We start from the raw sequence: 21325 nt of genomic DNA on the forward strand, positions 1-21325 counted from the left end.
GACTGCTGGTTGGGAGAGTCTTTCCTTCCTTGAGCAAGGCAAAATCTTCAGGGAAATCTTGCATTTGACAATGCCTCAGAAGAGTCAATTCTGCATAATGGAATTCATCTGCATCTGGTGGTTCTCTACTGCCGGCCGCCCCATGCAGAGACTGCACTGTGGCTTCCAGAAGTTCGTGATAGCTATTAAATTGATGGAAGTCTGGAATGGGAGGTATTGCGGTCTCATTAAGCAACCCACTGAATACAGGTTTCTTAAGCTCCTGACTATCATCAAGGGTTTGACCTTCAGGTGCCTTTGGCCAATTGCAGCTGGGTTGCATCAAGAAGGCTGGACCCTGCCTCCAGCGCTTGTCTTGAGCCAGTTTAGTCAATGCCAAACCTTGTGTGATGTCATCGGCTGGATTAGTCGACGAATCGACATAGCGCCAGGATTTTGGGTCAGACAACTCTTGTATTTCACATACTCTAACTCCAACAAATACTTTGTACCTGCAAGAATCAGATTGCAGCCACACGAGTACTGTGGTAGAATCAGACCAGTACACAACGTTGTGGATGTCTAAAGTCAGCTCTTTCTTCAATACAGCACCCAGCTGTGCTCCTGTCACTGCAGCACAAAGTTCTAAGCGTGCGATGGAGAGCTGTTTCTTTGGAGCGACTCTGGATCTTGCGGCCACAAAGACTACATAAATATTGTTCTGATCGTCCTCAGTACTCAAGCATGCAACAGAGCCATAGGCTCTCTCAGAAGCATCACAGAATACATGAATGCTGCGACTCTTGATTGCATGCTGGATGCTGGAGCTGTAACATCTGGGCTGAGAGATCTTTGATAACTGAGGGAGCTCATTCTCCCACTGTTGCCAAGCAGCCAGTAATTCAGTAGGAAGGCAAGGGTCATCCCAACCTCGTTTCTTGCCCCAGAGCAATTGCACAATGATCTTAGCCCTTGTAGTGAAAGGAATCAGATACCCAAGGGGATCGTATTGCTTCGCAAGTGTGCGGTAGATCTTACGCATGGTAGTTTCACCTTCCTCTTTCTGGTATGGTTTGTGTGCCAAGGTATCAGATTTGCAGTGCCATATCAGTCCAAGGGTACGCTCTTGAGGATTGGCTGTCTCTTGGTTAATCCAGATCTCACTGCTATTTGATTTTTAGCTCAGACGGAAAGTGGTTAATGACTGTTGGAATATTACTGGCCCGTTGTCGCAACTCAAATCCACCCTCCATAAGTTGGTGCTGTAATCGGTGTACTAGTTTCTCGGCCTGTTCTTCATTTGGTACACTTTTTAGACAGTTGTCTACATAAAAACTGTGTTCAACAGATTGACGCTCATCATCTGTTGGTTCAAGGTAGTTCCCTACTTGCGACTGAAGGGCAAATGTAGCACAACAGGGGCTACAAGTGGTTCCAAAGGGCAAAACATCCCACTGATAGATTGTTGGAGACTCAGCAGTATTGCCATTACTCCACAGAAATCTGAGGAAAGGCTTGTCTTCATCAAGGAGACGGACTTGATGAAACATGCCTCGCACATCGCTGCAAACAGCTACAGGGTGTTCCCTGAAGCGGAGAAGAACTCCCAACAAGCTTGCCCCGAGAGTAGGTCCAGGTAAAAGATACTCATTGCAATGTCCACCCAAGTCTCGTACGCACAGCTGCTGGTCCTCCTTTGGGTCCCAATCTCACTGGCTCCACAGGCGTGATCAAATGTGGATAGTCTGAACCGATAAGCACTAATGGTTGTGCTTGATTGATATCGTGCAAGGGCAGATCTCTAAGATAGCGATACTTTTGCTGTAGTTCAGTGATAGGATAAGTATGCTGGACAAGACCTAGGTCCTTGGCTGTAAAGGCTCCAAGAATTTGGAATGATCTGTCAGGTTGCGATGCTGGGGCTATAGAGAAGGACACTGAACTTCCCCGTATGGTGTGAACCTCATGCCTCACAGTACGAAGGGCTAGATCTTCAACTGTACCTTGAAGGCCTAAACGTTGAGCGGCCTCATGCAGCAGAATCGTTTGCTCGGAGCCGTCTTCAAGTACAGCGTAGGTCTCTAGCGACTTGTCTCCATTCTGAATCACAACTCGACTCAATTTAAGTAACACTTGCTTTCCGCTTGTGGAACGGTCCAGATACAAGGTCTGAGATGTGGAACTCACGGGACCTGTTCTCTCTGACTCTCTTATGTTGCCTTTCCCACTTGAATCTGAGCTGGTATTAACATCATGAAGAACCTCAAGATGTTTCCCATCGCATTTCCTACACTTCGCTTTCAATGTGCATTTTGAGGTCTGATGACTTCGGCCACATCTCCAGCATCTACGGCCCATCTTGATCCAATTCTCAATCTGCTCTTTGGTCAAGAGCTTAAACTTTGAGCACTGATTCATGTAATGCTGGATGGTATCGCAGAACGGACAATATCTTTTGGGCTTCTCCTGTATCCTATCTGAGGACACTGGCCCTGTCTTTGTGTTCTCTACTGACTCTCCCTTATGCTCTCCTCCATGCAGAACAGTAGTAAGCTTTCAAGGTGGGAAACCATACTTCTTATCTTTACGGGGGCCATGCTTCTCATAATCAGGGTAGGTGCTGTACTGGGTTCCCTCCACCTGCACGCGAACCTCATATTCAAGCCAATCTGCCAAGTCAAGCAGAGTAGGAATAGGAGTCTGAAGAGGGTTAACAAATCTCTTAAAGTTGGCTCTTAGGTCATAAGGTAGCTTTGCTAAGAGGCGAGATACATGAGAACCGCACTTCAGCTCAGTCCAACCTGGGCTACCCAACTGATTCAACATTCCACCTAATGCCCGCACACGAAGAGCGAATCCCTTGAATGCTTTTACATCACCACTCTTGATTGTGGGTCCGTCCATTAAACTGGTGGTCCGCTGCAATGCCAGCTGATGTGGTTGCCCATACATGTCGGTAAGAGCTTGCATAGTGTCACTAAAGGGAGAACGACTGTGACTGTAAGAATCTGCAACAAGCAAAGCATCTTCCAATTTCAAATGATCCATTAGTATTTGAAACTTAAAAGATTCAGAAGCGTCGTCAGGCAGTACGTTGCCTAAAGCGAGCTTAAGTCTGGCGAACTCTCGTGGCTCATCATGAATGAAATTTGGGATTGTTGGTGTAGGCCCACGATATTGCACTGGCAGTGGGTGCAAAGGACGGTTAAGATCTTGATCCAAAATTGGATATGAACGATCAGACGAATACAGCCGCCCGTTGCTGTTAGTGTTCAGTTCTAAGATCTCGTTGACATTGAGGACCAGAACGGTCAGCTAAGGCAGTTTCTTGCAAAGTGTGCACTCGTTCCCCATGTTATGGATCATGAAGATTTCTAATGGGCCGATACTCTGAATGCAAATGACAAGTATGTGCATCTGCATAAGAACGACTGAAAACTTGTGGGGGTAGAATGGCGGATTGGGCTGCAACAACATGGCATCATCGTACTGCCAATAAGGAGGATTAGACTGACTCTACTGCAAACCACGGACATTAGCAGCTCGGTCAGGAACGTGTCGCGGTGAGTCATTCACACCTTGAGGAGGTTCAGTATACTGAGGTGTTGACTGGCCTGAATATAATTGACTACCACTCAGTCCACCTACTCTCTTTAGACGATTAGTAAGATCTTCAATAAGATTTTGATGACCATCACGACGTGCGTGCAGAGAATCATCCCTTGGAGGCACCAATGGCATGTACTCAGATTGACCTGGATTTCGATCATCCTGATGTGAGGCCAACATACTTGTAGCCATCGGTGTAGAAGATACCCCAAGTGATTGCCGTGAAGGTGATGATACCTGTAGTGGAGCTGACACAGGAGAACTAGCGATTATATCTGAGATGCGTTTCACATCTTGTCGCAGCTGCTTGCTCTCTTCTCTCATTTCACGAATACATGAGAGAACATCAGCATTCATTACCGTATTGACCTGCTCATCTGCAAATGTGAGTTGCCTCTGAGGATGACTAACCTCATAGTCCTGAAGATACAATGGCTGTTGAGTAATTCTGCGCGGCCGAACCACCTCATCCTCAATCATTCCCTCCCTGGGCCTGGACATCATAGCTGAGACGGTTAGAGTATCCGGCTCGAAGGACCATTAAATGTACAACAGGAACTGTATTGCACTAATTGCTATTACGATACCAACCATTACAGAGGGCCGATTACCACATGTAGATGTCCAATGACCAGGAGAGTAATGAAGAGCAGGCAGTTGTACTAAATTGAACTATTTACTAATGTTGAATAACAATAATCAAATACACTGTGTACATATTCACCGTCAAAGGATTACACAAATGCAAAGAAAATGTACATATGAAGAGCGTAGGCCTGCGCAAAATAATAAACAAAATAAACAATGAATTATTTCAACAGCTTTGAATTTCAAGGATACAGATGTTAGCTGGTCTCGTGATTAGGCAGTGAAAACAATGACTGCAACTGTAAATGCAGACGTTTTTTTTGTATTTATTTTAAAATGCGTACTTTTATTTTGACGTGACTAAAACCGGATGTAGCGTCTGTGGCTCAGTAAGTTACACTCAGAGAAGAAAGCTCACCTGCGGCGGTGATGTTACCTGCTAATTTGTTTCTTTATTACTCCATGCTTTGTGTTGTTTGCCTCAACTGTGTGTAAGTTAAAGAATCGTATTTATTTTGACTGTGAAGATTGCTTCTGGGAAATGACTCTGCTGTTGGTTGAGAAGCAGGCTAAAGTGGTCAGTATTACTTTGTATTCTTTAGCTACAGTGCTAAGCCGTGCTATTTATGTAATGATTGCAATATTTGATGTTGTCTTTATTTGTCTACCTGAACTTTTAGTTCTACGGTGTTAATAAACATCTGTAAAGGAAACCGGAGTCTCGCATTCAATCAACAGGCGGCATAGTAGAACACTTCTGCATCGGTGAAGACTCCGAGCAGACGAGGATTAGCTGCAGGCCATATGCGGTAATGGAGAGGCCACGTGAACTGTTCATGTGAATCCAAGGGGCAAGCGGACAAGGCTACACAAGCAAGCACGTCGAGGAGAGTGTCTTGAAAGTAGCGCAAGTACTGCCATTATAGCTCACGGACATTTCATTTGTGTTTTTTCCTTAAAAGCAGCAGAGGACATTCTTTTCCTGCAATTGATTATCTAGTAAGAATCAAAGAAACTAAGTAGATAAGTAAATTAACCATTCTCCCAGTTGAATCTAAGATGTTTTAATTTAATATCAAAGTATTGTTCATACAAGTGAGTTTTCATATTTAGACTGTGCCAAGAGGTTTTATACTTTGTTAATTGCCCTTTTTTTATTACTCATTTATTGAAGTGTATTATTATGACACTGTAGTTTTTGGTGTGCAGTATTCAAAGGTTAAGCTAAGGTAATCAAAGAGATTTGTATTTCATTTTATCTTTCAACATTTCATGTTATTTCAGATTTGCACACATTAGAGAATAGAATACATTTATTCAAATTTCAACACATTTGATATGTCACTCAAATATAAAATGTCACTCAAATGCACTTTTAATATGTCACACTCAAAAGAAAACACTCTTCTTCCAACTGAAAAGGTCATTCATGGAGACCTTCAAGAAGATAGTGACGCAGAGCAGACTACCCTATCACAGCAAGCTGACGCTGATGAGCAAGTTGAAGACACAGCGCAGGACACACAATCTCAGGTTGGTGCGGTTGACACACAATTGCCTCCTGGAATTAGGAAATCTGGACGCACACAAAAGCTCACTGAAAAAGGAAAAGCTCTGTTAGATGACAAATTGAAGGATCTAAATGTGAGTTTTGTAAAGATGTACAGAAGATGGAAGTATCACATCAATGGCTTAAAACGGTCTATTAAGAATAATGATGCTGATGATCTGATTGATGAGATTGTAAATGCAATCAATACCATCCAAGTTGACATGGACAATACTTACCTCAAAATAAGAGCCATTTCAAGTCCTGAACCTGACATTCGGAGAATGAATGACACATGCCAGGCATTCACTAGGATTGCAAATACAAATGTTCAACATTTCCGCAGTGGTGATGATACAGAAATCATATCTTGGCCTGATGCTAAGTCAGTGTTTGACAGCACAGTGTCTAGTGTTTCCTCAACTCAAACCGCCAAGTCAAAAGCTTATTCCAAAGTATCCAGACACTCTTCCATCCTGTCCCTTAATGCAAAACAAGCGGCAGCTGAAGTTGTGGCTACACAAGAGGTGATCAAGATAACAAATGCACAACATCAGCAGAAGGAAGAAATTCAAAGACTTGAGGTGGAAGATCAAATCTTGAAGGCTGAAAGAGAAGTTAAAGAAAGGGAAATTGAAGCAGAGAGTGCTAAAAAAAAAAGAGCTCAGTTCATAGCAGAAAGTGCTGATAGAAAAATGAAGCTGGAAGGGAAAAGAAGAGAAGTAGAATGGCTAGAAGAACTTAAAGGGCATGTTGCAGCTCAAGCAAGACTGCAGGTTTATTCAGAATCTGTCGATCCACCACTTGCACTTAACCCTTTAATGGATCAATTTTTTCCCTCCTATCAAGCACCAGTCTCCCAAGCTCTTCCTGCGCAACAAGCCAAGCTCAGTCAAGTCCATTACCCTCATGAGGGCACAGCCACTAAAAACCCTCTCCCATATCCCTCCATGTACAACTCATGTTCAGTTCCACAGCCAGCCACATTTTCTCAAGTCCCTGTAAGTCAAGTCATCACCCCAACTGCACTTCCACTTATGCAACAAGCCCCAACCACTCAAGCCTTTCTAACCTCTCATGAAGATTCCAATGACCTTGTGAGAACTCTAGCTGAAGCAATCACAGCTAATCGAGTTCCAATCCCAGAACCTGAAGTTTTCAAAGGAGATCCTCTCAAGTACAATGATTGGAAGCTTTCCTTCGTTACTCTGATTGATCGCAAGAACCTGCTAAATCAAGAAAAGCTCTTCTTTCTACGCAGGTATGTTGGCCTTCAATAGCTCTCTTGGCTGAGCCACCATTTCCTTGTAGGAACAGAAACAGCTTATTGTGCTGCCTGGGACATACTTGAAGACAGATTTGGTAATCCATTCATAGTTGCCAAGTCATATCGTGACAAGATACATACATGGCATAAAATTGGCCCCAAGGACAGCGAAAATCTCCGTGAGTTTGTTGATTTCCTGAGCAGTGTGGAAGCAGCTATGCCATATGTTCACGGTCTACAAACTCTCAATGACTGTGTGGAAAGCCAAAGGATTACTGTCAAGCTCCCGGATTGGTTGAGCTCACGCTGGAATAGAGAAGCCACGATTTATCAAGATGGACACAAAATGTTCCCTGATTTCAGATACTTCGTGAGATTTCTCAACATGGAGGCTCGAATTGCATGCAACCCCATCACATCATTATATGCAGTGAAGCCAAATGACCAAGAAAGATCAAAGCCAACAGAACGAGAACAGTTTAAGTATCAACGAAATCAAAACTTTAGTGCTAAGACTTTCACCACTAATACAAGTGAGAAGACAAGCATGACATGCATGTTTTGCAAGAAGAAAGGCCATACTCTCCATAGGTGTCTCAAGATTAGGGAAAAACCAGTAGAAGAAAGAGTTAAGTTTGTACAACTGGAGAAATTATGTTTTGGCTGCCTTAGGATTGGCCATAACTCCAGAGCTTGTACATCCAGGAGTGTGTGTGAGACTTATGTGGAAAACGCCACCCCACTTGCCTACATCAAGATTGCGGGAAGAAACATCAAGAACAAGAGGACAAGAACCAACAGTCTGAATCAATTGAAATACAGCAAGCTACCTCTAACCGAGTTGTTCAAGAGAAGAGCAGCACCCATACTTCATCTATCATTCCAGTCTATGTCTCCATGACAACGGAACCAGACAAGGAAATTTTAGTGTATGCTTTACTTGATAGTCAGAGCGACACAACCTTCATCCTGAAGGATGCAGCTGTAACATTGGGTGCCAAGAAAGAGCCAGTAAAACTCAAAGTGTCCACGATAACATCAAAAACAAAAGTGGTGAATAGCCAAAAGGTGCAAGGACTACAGGTAAGAGGCATCAGCTCTGACATTAAAATCAAACTCCCAACAACTTATACCAGAGATTATATACCAGCAAACAGATCCCATATACCCACAAGCACAACTGCAAGATCCTGGTCTCACTTAGAACATTTGGCAGATGAAATGTCTCCTGAGCTCGACTGTGAAGTAGGATTGTTAATCGGCTATAACTGTCCACAAGCCTTACTTCCCAGAGATGTCATCATGGGCAATGAAAACCAGCCATATGCACAAAGGTCTGTGTTGGGTTGGAGCATTATCGGCTACAGCCGCACTGAAGTTGATTATGATCATGAGGATGAAATCGGTGTGAGCCACCGTATCATCATAAAGAAAGTTCAGCCAGCTACCAAGCCCTCTACTGAGCTCAAGTCTGAGGTCCATTTTGTTCATAGAACTCAAGTCAAGGAGATGATCACTCCAGCAGATATACTCAAGGTCTTTGAGTCAGATTTTACTGAGAAGTTCAGTGAAGAAGTTCTAATATCACAAGAAGATATTAAGTTCTTGGTGAAGCTGAAAGAAGGAATTAAGCAAAAGGCAAATGGGCATTACGAAATGCCATTGCCTTTCAAGGAAGAGAGGCCAAGTCTGCCAAACAACAAAGTGTGTGCAGAACATAGACTGAGATGTCTGGGAAAACGTCTTAAGAAAGATAATCAATATCACAAGGATTACGTGGCTTTTATGGAGGACTTAATATCAAGAGATGATGCTGAAAGGGTTCCAGAGCCAGAGGTAACCAATCAGACCACGTGGTATATCCCTCACCATGGGGTTTACCTCCCCCAAAAGCCAGGAAAAATGTGCGTGGTATTTGATTGTTCAGCTAAGTTTCAGAATACATCACTGAATGAGCATCTACTCACCGGGCCAGACCTTACAAATACCCTTGTAGGGGTCTTGTGTCGTTTCTGCAAAGGACAAGTAGCCATCATGTGTGATGTAGAGCGGATGTTCCATCAATTTCATGTTGCACCAAGGGACCAAGACTACCTCAGATTTCTGTGGTGGGAAAGAGGCAATATGGAAGTTCCACCGTCAGTGTTCCGCATGAGGGTTCACTTGTTCGGTGCTGCATCGTCACCTGGATGCACAAACTTTGGGCTCAAACACCTGGCTGCAGAAGTAGAAGGCAAGTTTAGTGAAGCTACAGTGAGGTTTATACAGCGCAACTTTTATGTTGACGATGGATTAACAAGTTTGGACAGTGAAGAAGCTATCGAGCTTGTTAGAGAGGTAAGAGACCTCTGCAACACCGGTAAACTCCGCTTACACAAATTCATTACCAACAACAAGAAGGTTCTTGCCACAATCCCAAAGCAAGAACTTGCTGAAGTTGCAGCTGACCTGGACATGGCCTTGGGTGAGCACAAGATGGAACGGGCTCTCGGGGTCCAATGGTGCATTAGTTCAGATAAGTTCCAGTTCAGAGTAAGGGTAAAAGAGCATCCTTTTACCAGAAGAGGAGTACTGTCAACAGTTGCCTCAATTTTTGATCCTCTTGGATTTGTGGCACCTATCATTTTGAAAGGTAAACAGATTCTACAAAGGATGAGCCAAGACAAGGTAGGATGGGATGAGCCACTTCCTGACGATCTCAGGCCACGTTGGGAAGCATGGTTCCAAGACCTTCATAATCTGTCTTCGGTAGAGATACCACGTCACTACAAACCATTGGCAGCCAAGGATGTTCAGCAGTGTGAACTTCACCATTTTTCCGATGCCAGTGTTCCTGGCTATGGAATGTGTTCTTACCTTAGGGTTGTTTCGAAGTCTGGAGAAGTCCATTGCGCTCTTGTTATGGGGAAGGCAAGGGTTGCACCGACTAAGGTAACAACAATCCGAAGGCTGGAACTCCAAGCTGCGGTCATGGCCACAAGGACAAGTGATCTGCTAAAGAGAGAAATGGAGATCAAAGATCTACAGGAATACTTTTGGACCGATTCCAAGGTCGTCCTTGGTTACATTAACAATGACGAAAAGCGATTTCATGTATTCGTAGCCAATCGGATCCAGCAGATCAAGTCGAGCATGGAACCAAGTCAGTGGCAATATGTTGCCTCAGAAAATAACCCGGCTGACCATGCCTCTCGCGGACTCATGGCGAAGGAGCTTGTAGAGTCTAACTGGTTCACGGGACCTAGTTTCTTGTGGCAAAAGGACATCCCTAAGGAAGAAGAGATTAAGGTGAAAGAACTCAATGAGGATGACCCAGAAATCAAAAGAGCACAAGTTCACACAACGAAAGCAAATGAGGAAAGGTCCCTATCAGAACGACTTCAGAAGTTTTCAGATTGGAAGAGAGTCGTAAGAGCCATAGCAAGACTTCAGCGTCTTGCAAAGGAGGTGAAAGATCTTAAAACAAGATCCAATGAAGCTACGACACTTGAAGAAAGAATGGATGCTTAACAATTCATAATCCATGCAGTTCAAGAAGAAGCGCTCAGGGATGAAATCAAGGCTCTTAAACAAAAGAAAGAGATACAAAAGAACAAGTCAACCGAACTGCACAAGCTGAACCCTTTTTTGGACAGCCAAGATATCCTGAGGGTGGGAGGTAGATTAACACAAGCAACACTCCACCCTCATGTCAAACACCCAGCTATCCTCCCCAAAGGACATCATGCATCTCGATTGTTGATAAAGCACTACCATGAGAAGGTGAAGTATCAGGGTCGTGGAATGACCATCAATGAACTACGCTCCAGTGGGATTTGGATCCTGGGTTGTAGTAGTGAAGTGTCATCACTCATTTTCAAGTGCATCAAATGCAGAAAGCTCAGAAAGTGTAATCAAGAGCAAAAAATGGCCGACCTTCCACCAGAGAGGATGGAAGCTACCCCTCCATTTACCTATAGTGGTATGGACTGCTTCGGACCATTTTATGTTAAAGATGGAAGAAAAGAACTGAAGAGACATGGGCTTCTATTAACCTGCATGTGTTCACGTGCCATCCACATTGAGGTATAGGATGACCTTTCCACTGATGCCTTCCTAAATGCGTTGCGCTGTTTTATTGCCATAAGAGGCAATGTAAGTCAACTACAAAGTGATCAAGGCACAAACATCGTGGGAGCACGCAATGAATTCCAAGAATTAAATGAAAGGAATGGAGCTAGAAAGAGCTAGGATGCAACTTTGTCATGAACCCACCTGCTTCCAGTCACATGGGCGGTGTCTGGGAGAGGCAGATTCGGACCGTGAGAAGTGTCCTCACATCCATCCTAGACCAGTCTGCGGGAAGATTAGACAGCTCTTCATTAAGAACATTCCTGTACGAAGTGATGGCTATAGTGAATAGTCGACCATTGACCACAGAACATCTCAATGATCCATTAGGACCTGTACCCCTAACTCCAAACCACATATTGACAATGAAATCGTCAATAATCGCACCACCACCTGGTGAGTTTGTAAGGGAAGATCTCTATCTTCAGAAAAGATGGAAGAGAGTACAGTTCTTGTCCAATGAATTTTGGACCAGGTGGAGAAAGGAGTATTTGCTGAATCTGCAGCAGAGGAGCAAATGGAACAAGGACAGGAGAAATGATAAAGTGAATGATATTGTCCTGTTGCAAGATGATGGCACACCAAGAAATCAGTGGAAGCTGGCGAAGGTAGTTGAAGTCTTCCAAGGGGCTGACGGAAGAGTCAGAAAACTCAAACTGCTACTTAGTGACACAACACTAGACAGGAAAGGCACACGCTCAAATAAGCCAGTTTACTTAGAAAGGTCAGTACACAAAACAGTACTATTGCTTGAGGCTGAATAAGTAGGTTAGCTCTTCAATTACATTGTTTTGTTTATATTTGAAGGTATATTTGTGTATTTACATCAATGTTTTACAAGGTTCTGTTAACAATGTTACTTTTGTTGTGTGAATCACACATTGTGTGATGGTGGGAGTGTAAATGCAGACGTTTTTTTTTTTATTTTAAAATGCGTACTTTTATTTTGACATGACTAAAACCGGATGTAGCGTCTGTGGCTCAGTAAGTTACACTCAGAGAAGAAAGCTCACCTGAGGCGGTGATGTTACCTGCTGATTTGTTTCTTTATTACTCCATGCTTTGTGTTGTTTGCCTCAACTGTGTGTAAGTTAAAGAATCGTATTTATTTTGACTGTGAAGATTGCTTCTGGGAAATGACTCTGCTGTTGATTGAGAAGCAGGCTAAAGTGGTCAGTATTACATTGTATTCTTTAGCTACAGTGCTAAGCTGTGCTATTTATGTAATGATTGCAATATTTGATGTTGTCTTTATTTGTCTACCTGAACTTTTAGTTCTACAGTGTTAATAAACATCTGTAAAGGAAACCGGAGTCTCGCATTCAATCAACAGGCGGCATAGCAACAGTCCGTGTTAGTCTCTACAGTTCTTTAAGATGTTCAGATGTCGGAATAGCGATGTGAAGTTGGTCGTCGAGATGCAGTCTCAGGCACTGATGTATGATGAATCCTCTGCGATAATAAATGCAGGTGTATTACTGAGTATTTATCTCGTTGAGGTATGGCTCTCAAATGTGGTTCTACAATAAACAAATAACGTAATAAGTAACAAACTGAATAGATGAGCAATTAAAACGGAAGAAATGCTGAAACATTACAACTCTATGGCTGATCACGTTTGTCACTATTAACATAATATCTCACTCAATCAAGTAACCGCACTCTCATATAACATGAAATATAATGTAGCAGCCATTCATAAACTAAACAGTGAATAAGTGACAATAATAATATAATGAATACTCAAATGTAACTCACAATCTTCAATGACGCACATTCAAGAATCGTCACTATGGAACTTCAGCGCAAAGTTTAATACCATCCGCTGCCAATCAAGAGCACAAATATTCTTTCCTGCAGTTCACAAAGTGAAGGCGCTGCAGAAAAAGATTTTGATCAATCTTATTTTACTGCTTTACAGGTAAGATTGCAGGACCTTAGCTTTCCCTCAGAATCCGAACAGAAATTCCGCGATCTCAAATTAAGACACACCTTCTCAAATTCAAATCAATGACCAACATAATAGCTGCGCAGCCCTTATAATAACTGAACACAAACTGAACATGGGCTTTTTTACAGAAAGGTAATGTCCCAATAAGTATAATACGTCCTCTTTAAGCCTAATCTAGACACTAATCAGATAATTGACTGTTTTAACAATGTAAACAAAAAAAACTATGTCACTGTGACATCATCATACGTAACAACTTGCTACAAAAAAAGTCAATTGTTTAGCTGTTTTAAATGGCAGCAAATGTAGGTTCTTCTCTTTCAAAACGGGGGTTTTTCAGGCCACCGTGTAAAACACTTGGCATTAAGTTGAGATGTCAATTTAATCTATCAATCTTTTAAAGAGAAAATAAGGCTTTGACATCATGTATTTATACTTGCGCTCATCCTATAATGACATGAGAGATTTCAGAAGACATGACAACATTTCTGGTAAGTGAACACAGTGATCAACTATACTCTCTGGTTTTTATCGTGCATTTAGAGAATTTTTAGGGAGAGAATGTTTCAGTGCTCTGGAATGATTTTGCGATTGGGTCATCCCTAAAAATGGCTGACTCCCTGAACAATGCTTTGATTAGTGAACAAGAGAGCTCATTGAGACACACCTAATGAATATTTATTGAGTGCGTTCAACTTCAACTGCAGCTTGCCTTATCAATCAGCAAGATTTACCAATTGTAGTAGCGGGAGGAGATGAAAACTGAGCCATCAAGCCGGACACATTCTGCTTCACGACATGTGCTGAACCCACATTAGTCACAGAAGATCCCACAATGATTGCTTTGTTTATTACAGATGAAGTGGTAATCAGAACTCAGGTTTGAAATGTAAATATTGATTTGAAAAGGACGAATTATTTTGATACCAGGAGTCCATATTTTTAGTAATTTGGAAATGTTTTTAGGAATAAACATGATAATACTATGATAAACATATTATAATATGAGATAAATAATGTGCCGTTATAAAAACAGTAATTAGTGAGAGTTTATTGGAACTGGAGATTTCATAATTAACACCTTGTTAATTGCATACCATCATACTACTCTGAATTCTTTCTCAGACTGACATAGCTGAAGTAGTAAAAGTAAAAATTAAAAAAAGTAAAAATAGTAAAAGTAGTATGTGTCGCATCCCATGAAACACACGTCACCATTGTCATCTGTGATTCTGGCCAATCATGAATAAGTTGTGACATCATCACAGCTCTTGCAACCACTCTGGAAAAGCTGCATTGGCTGTGCCAGCCGGCTGTTCTTGAATTGCTCTCGCGGTTCTTTAATGGCATACATCACGGTGACGCGGCACTGACGCCATCTTAAGTCACACAACATTTCTAACCCACATGCACTGCTTCAAGTCAAACTCTGATCGGATCTGATCACACAGCGCTGCATGAAGTCAAACATCTATTGATTACACTTAGATTAAAAGATTACCTACAGATGATAACACAATATTTACCACCAAATCCTCTTTTCCTCTGTGTACAATCTTCTAATTTAACAATAATGTCACCTCAGTAAATCAGTCAACAAAGATAAACACTTGACATAAAGCCGTCTAAACTAATAATTCTAAAAGGATTATCCAAACAGAAACAGAAAAACTGTGTAAAATAAACATTGCAGGAATAAAGGAAGCTACAATATGACAAATAAATTACTAAAGTATAAAACAATCAAACCCTTAAAATAATAGTAATAATTATTCAGTATTATATTATAATAATAAACTTGACTGAGTCCCCCAATAATAATTCAGTATTGTATAATATTTAACTGGATTTATGCACATCATGTTCATTAAAGAAATGTTTTAGTAAAAATATATTGTGGCAGGGAGGAGGGCGGGGCCGGGTCGTGATCATACACACCCGGTCCCGTATTAGGCTAATCAAGCCTCTGAGGTTTAAAGGTCGACTGTAGAGGATCGTGCGGGAGAGAGAGATCGTTTACGGACATGTCCGTCATGTGTGTGTTTGTGTCTTCTTTTAAGTTTATCAATAAACTATTATTTATATTGAAAAGCCGGTTCTCGCCTCCTCCTTTCCATTGATACCTTTACATATATCCAGGTAAATAATGATTTATTTATGAGGCTGATGTGTATTATTGTATGTGGAAGCATAAATAAAAATGATAAAGTATCAGTATAAAGTTAATAAAGTATCGTTTTGTATTTGTTTAGTGGAAAACTGTAGAAAACATGCTTTTGTTATTTTAAATGAGATTTTTTTTACTTTGCATTAAACATTTTGAATCTATTTGGCTACAATGTCTGTTTAAAATGAAGGTAAAACTATTAAAAGTAACACATGAAACCAAACAAACATCAAAATAGTATAAGGGGTTGTTTTTAGTCTAACAAAGTACATTAAAATCTAACCTCTGCTATTTAATTTCAATAAAGTGAGATTAAAACACTAAATTACTCACTCAGCTTTTCTGGATGCTTTGATCACCGGCAGCAGCCTCAGAAGACATTCATCTGATGGATCATATTTCCTCAGATTAAACTGATCCAGCTCCTCTTCTGAGTTCAGTAACACAAACACCAGAGCTGACCACTGAGCAGGAGAAAGACTGACTCCAGAGAGACGATTGATATCTCTTCTGTTCACGTATGTTTGTACTTCCTGCACTAGAGAATGATCAATGAGTTCATTCAGACAGTGGAACAGATTGATGGATTTCTCTGGAGAGGGATTCTCCCTGATCTTCATCTTAATGTACTTAACTATTTCCTGTTTGTTGTCAGAGCTGCTTCCTGTCTGTGTCAGTAGGTCTCGTAAGATTGTCTGATTGGACTTCAGTGAGAGACCCAGAAGGAATCGAATAAAAAGGTCCAGGTGTCCGTTCTCACTCTGTAAGGCCTTGTCCACTTCACTCTTCAGGAGATCACTCATAGATGACCTAAACTTACTGAAGAGACCTGATTTCTGTTGAGAAAAGGAAATAAAAGCATACAGAGCAGCGAGAAACTCCTGAATGCTCAGATGCACAAAGCTGAACACCTTCCCCAGGTGCAGTCCAAACTCCTCTCTGAAGATTTGGGTACAAACTCCTGAGTACACTGACGCTTCTCTGACATCAATGCCACACTCTCTCAGGTCCTCCTCATAGAAGATCAGGTTCCCTTTTTCCAGCTGTTGAAAAGCCAGTTTTCCCAGAGACAGAATCCTCTTTCTAGCCTGCTGAAGATCCACCTCACATTTCCCATCATACTTCTGGCTCTTCAGTTTGCTCTGAAAGATCAGGAAGTGTGTGAACATTTGAGTGAGAGTCTTGGGGATCTCTGCACTCACTGCTTCACTCAACAGTCTCTGTAGAACAGTGGCTGAAATCCAACAGAAGACTGGTATGTGACACATGATGTACAGGCTTCTTGATGATTTCATGTGTGTGATGATTCTGTTGGCCAGACGCTTATCTTTTATTCTCTTCCTGAAATACTCGTCCTTCTGAGGGTCATTGAAGCCTCGTACATCTGTGAGCTGGTCAACACACTCAGGAGGAATCTGATTGGCTGCTGCTGGTCGAGAGGTGATCCAGAGCAGAGCAGAAGGAAGCAGATTCCCCTTGATGAGGTTGGTCAGCAGCACATCCACTGAGGCCGATTCTGTCACATCACACAAAATATCATTGTTCTGGAAATCTAGAGGAAGTCGACACTCATCCAGACCATCAAAAATGAAAATGACTTTGTAGTCATCAAGGAATGTTGATCTCAGTTCTTTTGTATCTGTGAAAAACTGATGAAGAAGATTCATCAGACTGATATTTTTGTGCTTCATCAGATTGAGCTCTCTGAAAGGAAGTGGAAATATGAAGTGAACATCCTGATTTGCTTTTCCTTCAGTCCAGTCCACAATGAAATTCTGCACAGAGACAGTTTTCCCAATTCCAGCAACTCCTTTAGTCAGCACAGTTCTGATGGCTTTGTCTTGTCCAGGTAAGGCTTTAAAGATGTCATTGCATTTGATTGGTGTTTCCTGTGTGTCTGCTCTCCTGGATGCTGTCTCAATCTGTCTCACCTCATGTTCATTATTGATCTCTGCACTCCCTCCCTCTGTGATGTACAGCTCTGTGTAGATCTCATTCACAAGTGTTGAGCTGCTTTGATTTGACATTCCTTCAGTAATTCTCTGGAATTTCTCTTTTAGTTTTGTTTTGAGTTTTTGGTGATGCACAGAAATCAGTTCTGATGTAAAGAGGAAAAGAAATGGGAATTATAATTGATGTTGATATTTAATGGTCATTAGACATGAAGTTTATTTTCTTTCACTAATATTGAGTGAATCCAGACACTGTGTGTTTCCTCTGAAGGTGACGTGATGTAATAGTGACGTGAGTGCGAGCTCTTACTGGTTTGAAGTGTGTTAGCGAGGTCTGTCTGCTTCATCTTCTTCAGGACGTGCAGTGTGATCTTCAGAAACCCCTCTCTGACTCTGCTCTGACCTTCATCATCCTCCTCCTCTCTCTCAGAGCATGCTGGGGAATCTGAGATCAGTAGTCTCTTGATATTCTTCAGCTCTTTCTTCATCAGAGAGATGATTTTGTGCTCAAGTTCCTGAAATCAGTGAACATTCAAACAACAAACTTAATTCAGTAACAGACAAGAACTGAAGGATCAGTGGACAAGAATCACCACTCATTTTATTTGTGCTTTAGTTGTCTTAAATTCATCAGTGTGTGTGTGTGTGTGTGTGTGTTTATAAGTGTTGCTCTCTCTCTCACACACACACACACACACACACACACACACACACACACACACACACACACACACACACACACACACACACACACACACACACACCTCATAAATAGAGTCCAATGGCACTTTCCCAGCAGTTGACTCTGATTCATCCTGTTTGTTTCTGAAGTTGATCAAAGACTCTCGTGAACTGAAGTGAAGCGGTTGATTCATTGACCCGTCACTCTTCATGGACACACAGCTGGATTCAGGAGATTCTCCATGAATGACACTAAAACACAACAGCAATTAAACACTGTTTTAAAAACTACAAACTCTCACAAACACTCTTTTCCTCTCATCAGTTTCTCAGTTTTACTCTTCCCAATATTTCTCTCTTCTTCAAGTTTGATGGTTTGTTCTGCATTAATCTGAAGAAAATTTGTGTCTAAAAATGTTCAGAGAAACACTTTTGAGTTTCACCTTCTACATACGACTGACTGTACAGGATTTTCCAGTTCTGTCTGTGACTGAATCAAACCGGTCTCACTGTCATCTGACTGTAGATCTCACTTTACCCTAAAGCTGTTTTCACATGTTTATACTTGAGATAATCCAGTCTGTTCTCATTTCTCCTCAGTGTTTTTATACTGTAGTGTTGTGCAGCATATCAGAAATATCTATCAGTGTATTTTATTAAAGCATTGAAATCCTCTGACCTCTTGACCTTCCCTGTGTCTGTCTGTCCACTGAGATCCTTTGTGGAGTCCATGACATCATCTGAACAGTCCACTGAACACCTGTCAACAAACGGGACATCATCTATATTTGTGACGTGTTTATTTGTTCAATACTGACACATATTTGTTTTTATTTGTCCTCTAGAATATTCCATTAGAAATGAATCAATGAGGTTCAATTGCAGACTGTCAGCTTTTATGACATGTTAAACACCAGCATAAAGAGAAAACATCAGAAGACTCAACAGAAGAAAACAAAGCAACGTTTCAAGTCAATAGAAGAAATAACATTTCAGTGCCAAAGAAACTGAACACATACTGACAATTCAGATAAAAGAGCAAAAGTCTCAGTATCTGTTTGTTCTGCTGTGATTAATACTTAGATATCTGTTAGATGTCTTACTGTAGCTGATAGTTTGAAAGGTTTATTATTGTTGTCTTGTGAGTTTTGGTTTGTTTAACAGCAGTTCAGTACTCACCTGTCAAGAACTGTTGATGTTCCTCTTTACTGACTAGAATATCACCTACAAAATACTTCACAATGAATTTACTGATTGTTTCAGACGATTCAGTGGAACAAAAACTGTCAAACTTTTTCTCTGTTTCTCTTGTCGTGTAATTTCCTGCGTCACAAAATGGAGCCTGTTTTATTAGTTTCACTTTCACCTGTCACCTGAGGAGGAGGAGTCTGAAAGAGAAAAACATCATTTAAAGGTGCACCAGGTGTTTCATGCTCTTAAAGGGATAGTTGAGCCAAAATTACAAATCTGTCATCATTTTCTCACCCTCATGTTGTTCTAAACCTGTATGTATTTCTTTCTTCAGTGGAACACAAATGATCTTATTCAACATTCACTTTCATTAATGGGGAAAAGATTCAGTGACTGAGACCTAACATCTCATTTACTGTTCCACATGTTAAACTGGTTTGGTACAACATGAGGGTGAGTAAATAATGACAAACCATTGATTTATGGCTGAACTATCCCTTTAAAGCAGGGGTCAGGAACCTTTTTCACTAAGGGTCCAATTTTTTTATTTCTGGTTGATGCATTTCTTTGAAAGAGATATTCCACAAATGATTAATTTACTATTTTCAATAGACTAAAAAGAAAAACAAATATAACAATTAATAATTAATTGGTAACATGTTTTAATATGGAATTTTTGTACACGTGTACGCGGGTCTCCATAAAATGACTCTATTTTACAATTGTTCATGAAAAAATTAAATTCTCTTTTGGTCTCAGTAAAAATATTTTAATGATAATCGCGATATCCGATTATATGTTGAACCCCCCTATTGAGGGTCAGTGAATATTTTTGCTTTATTGATTTTGCTTTAAAAATTACATTAATTTATTGAAACACGAAAAACTTAAACAAAAAGTCTAAATTAAAATGACACTTTAAATGAAACGAAAAAAGCAAATAAGGAAGTGACTAAAATATCTTATATATAAGCACCTCCCCAAATCCAATCCTTTACCGCCTCCATTTGCCATCACGCAAGTATCACAACAGGTGAACTATTACTTATAGCCTACACATTAATACCTAAAGATAATTATAATAATCATCATAATAAATATAATCATGTTTCATCAAACGAGCGTCTTTGTGTCTAATTTGTTGTCATTCATTAAATTACTCCGAGAAGTCTTACAGGTCGTTCTCCACAGTGTCTGTACATCAGCAAAATTACCCGCCACTGTGCATGAAAATCTGCATTTGGCGGGAGTTCATTTCAAACCTGTTGCGACGTTGACTTTGGTGACACCCAAATGAACCACGGCACACTTTACTCAGTCATAAAACCAGATTACACTGTTTTTACAGCCATCTGCAATGATTTACCAACAGTCTTAAAACTCGTTTGATTTGATGCAATCATCAGTAGATCTATTTATTTTATACAAGTAATTTAGTAAGTAATTTTTATTTCTATAGTTTCTAGAACAGATGTCACAAAGTGCTTAACATTCACAATATAAAACCAAAGAAGCTTATAAAAACAAATGAGATAAAAGCAATTTTAAACAAGTGGGTTTTTATCTGCTTTTTAAAAATGACCACAGAGTCCACAGATCTTAAATCCACAATTTCCACAATTTGGGAGCCACAAGCTCAAAGGCGCATCACCTTTAGTCTTTAGTCTCGAGAGAGGAACAGCTAACAAGACCTGTTCTGAAGATCTCAGATTCCTGCTGGAGTTATGAGGTTGCATCAACTCTTTTATATAAGCAGGAGCTTGACCATGCAATGCTCTAAACACATCACAAGAATTTACTGGGAGCCAATGTAAAGAAATTAAATTGGTGTTACATGTGATCTCTCTGATGACTTTGAAGCACTTGTAATTGTTTCAAGGATGCAGCATTAAGAAAAAAGAGAATTGCAATAATCAAGGCGTGAGGAAATGAACGCATGTATAATCATCTCCATTTCTACTGTGGACACAATTGGCCTTAGTTTAGCAATATTTCTCTACTGATAAAAACAACAAGAGAATTTACATGCTGATTAAGACTCAAGGTCTGTCCCGTATAAACACCCACATTTCGAAGGCTTAACAAAATGAGATAAAGGACCAAGAGTTTCCATCACCTTTGGGAGAACACCAGCAGGAGCAGAGACAAGAACTTCTGTTTTTTCTGCATTTAACTGCAAGTTGTTTTCAGACATCCAATCTTTAATAGAGTTTATGCAATTTATAATAATAGACAATTGAGTTATTTCATAAGGCTTAAAATAAATATATAGTTGAATATC

The 21325-nt window shown here is 40.7% G+C and overlaps 1 protein-coding gene across 9 annotated transcripts in view; it reads right to left on the minus strand.

Moving 5' to 3' along the window:
* LOC127650627 (NACHT, LRR and PYD domains-containing protein 3-like) overlaps positions 1–21325 on the minus strand; it is a 710662-nt gene that overhangs the window by 214915 nt on the left and 474422 nt on the right. For 3 of the 9 annotated variants that reach the window (XM_052136167.1, XM_052136168.1, XM_052136169.1), the window contains 3 exons: positions 17937–18105; positions 17483–17687; positions 15554–17318 (listed from right to left, as the gene is read on the minus strand). The exons of 1 other annotated variant lie outside the window; for it this stretch is intronic. In XM_052136167.1, the coding sequence (XP_051992127.1) occupies positions 15554–17318; positions 17483–17687; positions 17937–18105 (2139 nt within the window). Of the gene's footprint in view, positions 1–15553; positions 17319–17482; positions 17688–17936; positions 18106–18532; positions 18784–19032; positions 19180–21325 lie in introns of those variants that run through there. 5 more of the 9 variants (XM_052136164.1, XM_052136162.1, XM_052136163.1 and 2 more) reach the window with 4 other exon arrangements.

The sequence above is a fragment of the Xyrauchen texanus genome, chromosome 10, assembly GCF_025860055.1.
Source record: "Xyrauchen texanus isolate HMW12.3.18 chromosome 10, RBS_HiC_50CHRs, whole genome shotgun sequence".
Lineage (NCBI taxonomy): Eukaryota > Metazoa > Chordata > Actinopteri > Cypriniformes > Catostomidae > Xyrauchen > Xyrauchen texanus.